This window comes from Salvia hispanica, chromosome 4 (assembly GCF_029641045.1).
Source record: "Salvia hispanica isolate PSC_SH4W2 chromosome 4, Shi_PSC_v1, whole genome shotgun sequence".
Classification (NCBI taxonomy): domain Eukaryota; kingdom Viridiplantae; phylum Streptophyta; class Magnoliopsida; order Lamiales; family Lamiaceae; genus Salvia; species Salvia hispanica.
The window spans coordinates 4,127,166-4,137,268 of NC_142695.1; the positions used below are offsets into that span (position 1 = coordinate 4,127,166).

Genomic DNA, 10,103 nt, shown 5'->3' on the forward strand with positions numbered 1-10,103 from the left:
TTATTAATATAGTTTATTACTCCATATTTACTAATAATTCAAGTTTAATTTTATGTAATAACTAATAATACTATTATAGTACTCCCTCCGTCCCACAAAAGATGTCACACTTGTGGGACGTCACGCGATTTTAGGAGGTTTTGTTTTGTGTGTTAGGTGGAAAGAGAAAATAGTAATATTTATATTAATGTGAGAGAAAATTTTTTTCAAAAAAAGAAATGTGACATATTTTGTGGAACAAACTAAAAAGGAAAATATGACCTCTTTTGTAGGACGGAGGGAGTATATATTTATCCAAATTAACTAAAAATTGATGTTTAGTTTTATATATTGTGTATAATATTATTTCACCACATAAATGTTTTGAGACAATATGAATGTTATCTATTTATTATATGTAAAATATGTAATTTTTTGGCTACATTAATAAAAAATTTATATATTTAATAAATATTTAAATTTTACCATTCATTTACTTTAAATACTCTTAATATATAATTTACTTAAAATGTTTAATATATGTTTTTGTTATATGTTAATATTAATTGTAATATATTACTCACAAAATTTAATATATTTTATAAGAGCATATTTAATTTTATATTTGTAAGGTAAAACAGTTCGACCAGTGATTAAACCAGTCGGACCGGTTGAACCGTGAACCAGTAGTCTCATCGGTTCACCGGCCGATCCGATTTTTAAAACATTGGTATTATGTTATCACGATATAAAATCAGTAAAACGTTAAAAGAAAAATAAAAGAAAAGACCATGGTTTTCTGGTTGGCCTGCTGACGTGGCTGACTTCTATTGGCTGGATACGTGGATATGTTCATTGTCAGGTCAGTCGAACATCTCAGTACTCGTCCGCGGCTCAGATCACCGTCTTCATTTGGGGAATAATTAAAATTAGGGCTTCAAAAGTTTCAGCTTCAGAAAGGAAAAATACCGAAAGCCATGAGATTTGCGCGGTGGTGGGTTCCCGCACTTCTTGTTTCTGCCTTCTTATGCAACGTCGTACTCTCCGATCAGACCATTTCAGCTCATACAGGTACCATTACATATAATTTTCTGGTTGGTCGTAGATTATACTGCTGTCAAGTTGTCATTTTGCTCAATCTCAGTATTTGCAGCTACTCGAAAATTGCTAGTATTTCTGTGATCGTTTAATCTCAGGAAAGAAAAAATTAAAATCTGGAGAATTTGATAATTTTTTGTTTAGAGTTGGAAGAATGTGATGCTATTGTTTTAGGAATGTCAATGTATCATATAGGAATATGTGGAGCTTCTGCAGGACTATGTAAAGCTTCTGCAGGACTATGTAAAGCTATCAAATCAATTCTTGAAGAATCATAATTTGAACTGAATAATTTGCAAATTTGTTCATTGAATATATACGCTGGTATGACATAATTCGTACAAGTATCTGAGAGTGCTCGTAACCAGGACGACGTAGTTTGTTAGAAAATGTTCTTATTCGAGATTATAATAGAACTGCAGCATGTGTGGTTTCCTTTTAACTTGGGTTTCCCCAAGTTTATTCTCCAGCCTTTGTGGAGATATTTTACCACTTTGTGATACAATGCAACTCATTTTAACAAGTGTGTTTGGATTGTAGGTAGTAACTTTGGCCGGAGCTCTCGGGATCCAAAATTCAAAATTGAATTTCATACAGAGGATTCACCTTTCGCTCCAGTAAGTATCTCAAGTCTAATAGATTATCATTTAACTTCTTGGATTGTGTGTCATGGTTTAACTTTTCAAGATGGTGTCATTACTTTCTGTTTGAGTCTTAAAACCATAGTTACCACCCAACTTGTTTGGATATTCAATCGGTAGGAAATATACCCTATCATGCTACTACTTGCTCAAGATTTAAAATTTTTGTAGATGTGGAACGTTCAAACATCTTGCAATAACCTAGGAGTGGGCAACTTGTTATGTGATTCTTTTTATGTTTTATATTTTTTTAATGTCTATTGAGAAATAACTTTTTTTCTTTAGTTCTGGTATCCCTCACTAAGTTTCTCTTAAATCATAAGATTGTAGAGCACAATTGCCCACTCTTAGGCACATAGGTGTTTCCAAAAGAGCCATCATTTAATATTGCAATGTAACTTTCCTCACAAAAACAACAAAACCCATTACATGGTTACTCTATGGTATAGGTTTTTGTCACTTTTCAGTATAGGACTGCATTTTTTACTCTCATCTCTGATACAACAATGCCCCAGAAAAGCACGTTAAAGAAAAGGGAAAAGTCAGTGAACCCCTTCATAGCATCAGTAAATGAGTAGATATGCAGTATATCATTAGTTTACGCATCTACTGACAACATTTTATGGCTATTTTCTATTTTTCCAGGATGAGGACCAAGAGTCCATTATCATGCCCAACAAGCATGGAGAAAAGTTCCTTTGCTTTTTGCCTAAAGTTGAGAAATCCAAGAGTGGTAAGCCAGTTGCTCAACAGAACTTAAGTAGCATGATCATGGAATCTGAGACGCATATGAAACTGAAGACACCAGATGAGCTTCTTGAAGTTCTGAAAGATCGGTGCTTTATTAGGGTAAAATTCTCACCGCTAAAATAGAGAACAAACATGGACAACTAGATGAATTTAATTAAAGTTTAGTTTTTTTTTTTATTAAAAAAAATGAGTAGAATCTTATTACTATTAAGGTTTCAAAATTTCATTGATTCTGAAAAATACTGGAACTTCATTATTCTGGTTTCTGTACATTTTGCTGCCTTCTTTTTATGATATGGATAGTCTTACATTGTACAATATTTGAGTGCAGCAAGAGGGATGGTGGTCATACGAGTTCTGCTATCAACGTCGATTGCGACAAATTCATTTGGAGGATGAAAAGGTAGCTCTTTTCTTAAGAAAAATGTACACAGCATCTTCTCATTTATATTTGGTCATGATTCCTTGTCAATGTAAATGTGGTCTAATCTTTCATGTTTCATAGGTGGTTCAAGAATTTTTCTTGGGAGTATATGATGCTGAAGCTACAGAGGCTCACAATCAAAATCTTTCTGATGTATCCATATTGAAGGATCCCCGGTCTAAAGATGCATCTCAAAGGTATGAGTTTCAGTTTTACATGCAGATGACTCCATGGAAATAGATTTATATGTGGAAAAATGTTGCATAAATTCTAACCTTACTGTTACAATACACAGATATCATGCGCATATCTTTAATAATGGAACACTATGTGATTTAACAAAACAGCCAAGGGAAACGGAGGTAAATATTTATTAGTGTGTGCCTACCAATAACCAGGATAATCATATCACCTGGCTTGTAATTTCAGGTCAGATTTGTATGTTCTGAACCCAGAGCAATGATAAATTCGATTACAGAGCTGTCAACATGCAAGTATGCCCTCACATTTCAATGCCCAACACTTTGCAAGCACCCGTAAGACTCTGTCCTGCTATCTCTTGTAATACATATGTATGCAGTGTCTCTCTGTAGTGGGGATTGGATGATTTGAATGAAATATCATTCAAAGTAAACTTGCACTTGAGGTTTTTTTTTTTTTTTTTTTTTAATTATTAAATTTCATTATTTTCTCATCTCATTAGATACAATTTCTTCACCTCATTTATCTTTATAAATTGCTTAGCGACAGTCGTGTAGATATATACTGATTGTATTAACGATAAGTTAGTGTACGTCCTTTGAATTTCTCCACTTCGATAGACTAGATTGTTTCTGATCTCTGTTATGTTCTGCTTCTTGTTAACTGCTCATATTTGAAATGTAGATTATTCAACGAAGAAAGACCAGTGTCACACACCATTCACTGCAACGCTCTACAAAAGGAGGAACGGAAGACGCAGACAGAGGATGTAAGTTCCCGAGATGGAAAGATAACAATGGTCACTGATATTGAGTATTCCCCTACTTCCACGCCAGAAGAATATGCAACATGAATTGCTACTATTGTCATGCGATGAGTTCTGTCAACAAAATGGCTGGGAACTTCCGTTGCGGCAGTAATGTTGGAGCTTTCTCGGCATTGTTCAGTATAAACTGTATTACCATAGCCCTTTAGTTTAAAAAACTAGTATTGCTCTATAGGTTTACGGTATGCTTTCAGAGTAGAAACTTCTAGTTCGTACAATGTAACTTCTTTGGAGGTGTTTGGTTGGCAAGATAAAATAATACCAAGATTGTATCTTGGATGAGCAAAGATTGAATCATGGTTTTAAAAAGGTGTTTGGTTGGAATGTTAATTTTAATATAATTGAAGATATGTTTGATTTAAAATATTACTAATATCAAGATAACGTGTATTTACTAAGATACCCCTAACAATACTTCTCCCAAATATTTGGTCTAATATGGAGTAGTTTACTCCAAATATCAACGGCACATATATTTTTTTTACTTAATTAGTTGCATTTTAAAATCTCGCTTCATCTTTATCATTTTATTTTAATAACTAATATTTATTTATTTTTGTAGCATTCTGGCAGGTCATCAAATATGAAGGAGCACGTTATTAATTTATGTTTCAATGTAAATGAAAATATAATTTTTAATTAAACTCAACATTAGCTCCTAAAATATTGAGAATATTTTGAAAATGAAGAGAAGTTTTGTCAAAAAAAAAGTGATATGAAAATATTGGAATATGATAATAATAATAATAATAATAATAATAATAATAATAATAATAATAATAATAATAATAATAATAATAATAATAATAATTGTCATTATTTACATATTAAACAATGGTGAGTGACATGAGACTAAACAATAATCAAATTCAAATACCATATTGAATCTTCAATTGTATGATCCTAAGCTCTAATTCAATCATATTTAATTAGAAATAATTAGCTGCTCAATATAAAGCTTCACAAACTTATTGAATAAATAAATACAATTATTGGGATATGAAACAGAACATTAGTCTGTCCCTTCCTCCTTCCCTCTCTTTTATCTCTGAACTCCCTCAATATATCTGTATATATTCATATTCTTGCTATCTCTTAAGCATCATCATGGAGAAAAAAAACAAAGGTAGATGCTTGCACTTGTAGCACTCCAACAAACAACTAGACCAAATGCACTTTGACTCTTTACAGTGCACCAAACTCTTTTGGCACACAAAGAAATTCTATCAAATTATATACTAGTATATGAGTATAAGAAATATCAAAAGTTGCCAATATCATCAAGTTATATCTAGCTGCATATACATATTCATCAAAAGCAACCAACAGACATTGTTGAAAAGTAGCTAAAACAACAAGTCACAACTCTTATAACCAACATCACCAACTGATACTACCTACATATATTGTTTAATAGCAGCAAAAACAGCAAGCCACAACTGTTAACATATCGTCAAAATAACACCCAATGTTTGGTGACATACGTGACATAAAAGTTTGGGAAGTTCTATGGCAATACCTTGTTGGCCAGCTTCATGTTCACGAATGTAATACGTTCACCTTCAGTGAAATTGAGAAATAAATCTGTGACCCGTGCATCAACTGTAATTTTGTATGCAAAACTCAGTCGAGTTTCCTCAGTAAGTGTAGCTATTTTTCTCAAAGCTTCAAGAACAAGCTTTGTCTTGTCAACAACTTCAGATTTGCTGCTCGTCGATTGTTCACTCCGTTTATCAAGTTTGTCGACGAAAATACCAATCTATTCATTTTGTTGCTTGAAGAATTTATCCATGAGATCAACAATAACCGAGTCCTTAGAGCATGAATAACGCGGATGGGCCGGGCCGCAACTCGCGAGTCCCGGCCCGGGAACAGCGTTGGAGCATGTTGAGTCACGGCCCGGGCCGGTCCCGGGGCCGCAGTTGCGTCCCTAGGCCACTCCCGGGGTCCGGCCCGGCCTAGGGTTATCTGCTACGGGACGGGCCGCAAACCCCCAAATTTTATTTTTTTTCTTTTTTTGATTTTTTTTTGCCTATTTATATACCCATTTCTTCAACATTCTTTCACCAATTTCTCCATTTCTATCCTCTAAATTATTTCAATATATTTTCTAGGAATTGAAAATTTTATTTTCTAGGTCTTAATAATTTTTTTTTAGGATTTGTAAAAAAAATTTCTAGGTCTTATTGATGCTCGAGAATGTCGGAGTACGAGCTCGAAGCACCGTGAGATGATCGAATACCTTCGCGCACAAATGAAGAAAAAGTAGTTCTTTTTTCTAGGATCTGTAATTTTCTTTTTTCTGGGTTTGGTAATTTTCTTTTTCTAGTATTGGTAATTTTTTTTTTTCTAGGATTTGTAATTTTCTTTTCCTATTTTCTGACTGAACAATGAATTTTCTCGGTTTTAATTGTTCAACTAGGGGTGGCAAATCGTGCGTGTCGGGTCGTTATCGTGTCGACACAATAACGACACGAACACGATAACAACAAACACGAACACGACCCGTTAAGAAAACCTCAAACACGAACACGAACACGACCCGCTACCCTCAGACACGAACACGACACGAACCCATTAACGACACGAACCGTTTCGGGTCAACACGACACGAACACGACACGAACCCATTAATGACACGAAAATAAGTATTGAAAAATGAAAATAATAAGAATAATAATATTAAAATATTATGTGTTAATAAGAATAATAATATTAAAATATTATGTGTTAACGGATAACACGAACACGACACGAACACGCAATGTTAATGGATAACACGAACCCGACACGAACCCGACACGAACACGACACGAAATTTTCGTGTCCTTAATGGGTCGACCCGATAAGGACGCGAACACGATAAGCTCTGACCCAAACCCATTAATTTCGTACCGGTTCGTGTCGTGTTATCGTGTCGTGTCAAAAATTGCCAGCCCTATGTTCAACGTATTCTATTTTACGATTAAAATATGTTGTGAAATGAATAGTTGTAGCCTGAGTTGTGGCCCGAGTTGTGGCCTGCGGTGTTAATGGAGTTGTGGCCTGGAACCCCTAATTTGAGGGAATGATGACGTGGAGGGGACTTGCGGCCCAAATCCGGGCCAGGGTTATTCATGCCCTTAGAGGTTGCAGATTCAAGCTGACTACGCTTTCTAGTGGACTTAGTTTTCTTCTCACCATCCCTTTTGGTAGAATTGATTGAGTTGCTTTCACCGGGAGAAGGTGTATCTGCGACCTCCTCCTCCAAAGGTACATAGCTGTGGGGGAACTCATGGCTGATGTTTTCATTATTATTGGAGAAAGAGTCATCTTGAGTGTTTGCATTGAAGCTGGGAGGGAAATCACTTGCATCAAAGTAAGGTAGATATGGCTCTTGGATTGCCACTTTAGCAAGATCTACCGAGGCATGTTGTTTCTTTGCAACTTTAGCAAGGTCTATTGTGCCCTGCGAACTTTTTCCTCCTGCGGTATCCTTTCCAAAGATCTCGACCCACTCTTGGTAAAATCGGTATGACTTGAATCGCATTGATTTAGCTTGTGGATGTGCCTATTCAATAGGATACATGAAACTCATTGTCAAAATCCTTGCAATCAAAATAAGTAAACTAATGCATAATTATGTTAAATATTACCTTAGCATATTGCTTCCATACGTCATTCTCAACTGTAATCATGTTGCTAGAGTCATTCCAACCAAATCCACTAGTGTTGATCATGTTCTTCACGAGATAGTAATGCCTCTTCCATATTGTCAACTTAGACTGCACATTAGTCGTATTCAAATCAGTTCCAGGAAACCAAACTTTCAATTGTTTCTCAATAGCTTCTAGATAGCCTGTTCGGAATGCATTCTCTTGGCGCCAATCTGCAGCTATTGTTTTCACAATTGCAATTAGAGCATCTTCTTCAGTAAGTGTCCAATTTCTTCTTTCCTTATTCAAGGCAAGAGATGGCATCGCTGAAAGATCCGGGGGTCTTGGAAAGTTGTTGTTATGTGAGGAACTCATAGCTCCTGCATGTATAGAGGTAACTAAGTTGTAACAAATGTTACGAAATAGTATAAACTGCATATTAAGAAATATGCTTATAGATACAACATATATTTTGGGGAACTAGGAAAATGAATTCATGAGTACAACAAATATATTTTAGAGAAGGGAAGATATATTAACTTCAACTATAAGAAAATTGTATATTTCAAAAATATCAAGAGCTATTTGTCAGAAAATCATGGATGAATCAAGTCTGCACTCTGCAATACTCTGGGTCAGATTCTGTATGTACAAAACTAGAAAATGATTCTCAAGTTAAACTCCCAGTTAGATTAACAAGAGCAACTGGAGCTCAACTTACAACTTGATTCCACCTCAGCTCAACAAGAGTGATTGAAGCTCAACTTACCTGTTACTAAAACTTGACACTAATTCAGTTAACTCGCATTGATTTTTCAGTTAACTTCTCAACCAAGTTACAATCATAAACACAAAGCACAAGTAAAAAAATTTCTCCAAGCACCCTGGTGATTTACAAGATCATAAAAATAACCTGTAAACTAGTAAATTCATCACAACACACATTAAAGACCAACCATCTCAATATCTTCATTAATCAAGGTATCTGAAAACTCACAGTTCCATTCGACATGGATTAACAGAGAAAATAATACAAAATATCAAACAAGTTCTATCACATAATTCTAGCATTCTAGCCACATTTGTTGAGCAAGTTGTTCCCTAAAAGCACTCCAAGCTTGTGACGCTTCAACAGCTTCAATATATACTTCATGTCCACCGTCATTAGCTAACGTTATTTGCTCAAGTTGAACGATGTATTCTTCGTCGCCAAACACAGGATCATACTCCATGTTCTCCTTGATAAAATTATGGAAGTACGTGCAAGCCATGATTATCATGTTTTGGGTCTCAACTGGATAAAAGGAATTGCTGCATAAAATGGCCCATCGGCTTTTTAGTTGTCCAAACACGCGCTCAATAACATTCCTCCCCTTAGCATGTTTCATGTTGAAATACTCTTTGTAATTTTGAGGTACTCTTCGACCGGCCACCCATTCTCGAAGATGGTATCTAAATCCACGATACGAGGCTATAAATCCTTCACAATTTGTGTAACCACCATCACACAAATAATAAGAACCTATATAAGGCCAGCAAATGATTGATATTACTAGGTCAATGTGTACTATGTATTGGTCAGGTAATTATTTTCTAGTCCAGCCTACTTACCCGTTGGGACTTTTAAACCATTCTCTCTACCAATTGCATCTTTCAACACTCGCCCATCAGCCGCAGACCCTTCCCATCCGGTTAATACATACGCAGACCCTTAATACATACGCAAACCTCTCATTTCTATCGCATACCGCCAAAACATTTGTTGCAATATCACCTTTTCTTGACCGATATCTAGGTTTATCTACTGCTGGGACTTGTAACTGGATGTATGTGCCATCAAGTGCACCTAGGCAACCCTAAAAAAGGAATACCAATTAATATTTTCAAACATCCTAGAAGAAAAAATTAAATTTGTCTACAAAAGGCTCGATAGTCTTACTTGAAAATATTTCCATGTACTATCTCTTGAACCTTCCTCAACTGCTTGGGGTGTGACTAACATATACCGATGCACAATCATGACAACCCACAAGACATTTCTAATGTATTTACTTATTGTGTCGTATGACCTCATGTAATGAAAACCTATTACTCTAATCTTAGTATGATGAGCTATAATATTTAGAAATATAGCTACCTGTTCTTGAATAGAAACATATTAGGAAGAACGAAGTCCACCATGAGTTTGAAGTAACTTACACAATCTACTAAAACAACGACGATCCATACGAAGCATATTGATGCATATAACATCATTAATTTCGATTTACTGCAGACGATTTACTTTGTGAGGATAACTACTCTATTGATTAGGACTGGTTTCTTTGAGATTGTAGAATAGTAAAGTAAAGCGACATAGTGGAGGAAGTAGTAGTGTATATAATTATTCAACATAGGTAACATATATATAGTACAAGAGACTAAGCTAGGCTATGTTACATAACCGATGTGGGACAGAATACATATGAGAAATTAACACTCCCCCTCAAGCTGGATCATATATATTGATCATGTCCAGCTTGGTACAAAGTTCAGAAAAACGTTTCACA

General features: G+C 35.1%; 2 protein-coding genes across 2 annotated transcripts; one reads left to right on the forward strand and one right to left on the reverse strand.

Annotated features, from left to right (window-relative positions):
* Positions 1 to 852: 852 nt before the first annotated feature.
* On the forward strand, positions 853 to 4,228 carry OS9 (ER lectin-like protein). The gene is made up of 8 exons (XM_048089699.2): positions 853 to 1,050; positions 1,618 to 1,694; positions 2,364 to 2,567; positions 2,800 to 2,871; positions 2,974 to 3,089; positions 3,188 to 3,254; positions 3,322 to 3,428; positions 3,778 to 4,228. The coding sequence occupies exons 1-8, from the start codon at positions 957 to 959 to the stop codon at positions 3,944 to 3,946; spliced, it is 906 nt and encodes a 301-aa protein (XP_047945656.1). The 5' UTR covers positions 853 to 956; the 3' UTR covers positions 3,947 to 4,228.
* A 1,037-nt stretch (positions 4,229 to 5,265) lies between these two features.
* LOC125193665 (uncharacterized) lies at positions 5,266 to 7,916 on the reverse strand. The gene is made up of 4 exons (XM_048091505.2): positions 7,555 to 7,916; positions 7,006 to 7,469; positions 5,439 to 5,625; positions 5,266 to 5,316 (listed from the first exon to the last, which is right to left on the reverse strand). Exons 1-4 carry the CDS (start codon positions 7,876 to 7,878, stop codon positions 5,266 to 5,268), a joined length of 1,026 nt encoding a protein of 341 aa, XP_047947462.2. The 5' UTR covers positions 7,879 to 7,916.
* Between the last annotated feature and the right edge of the window lie 2,187 nt (positions 7,917 to 10,103).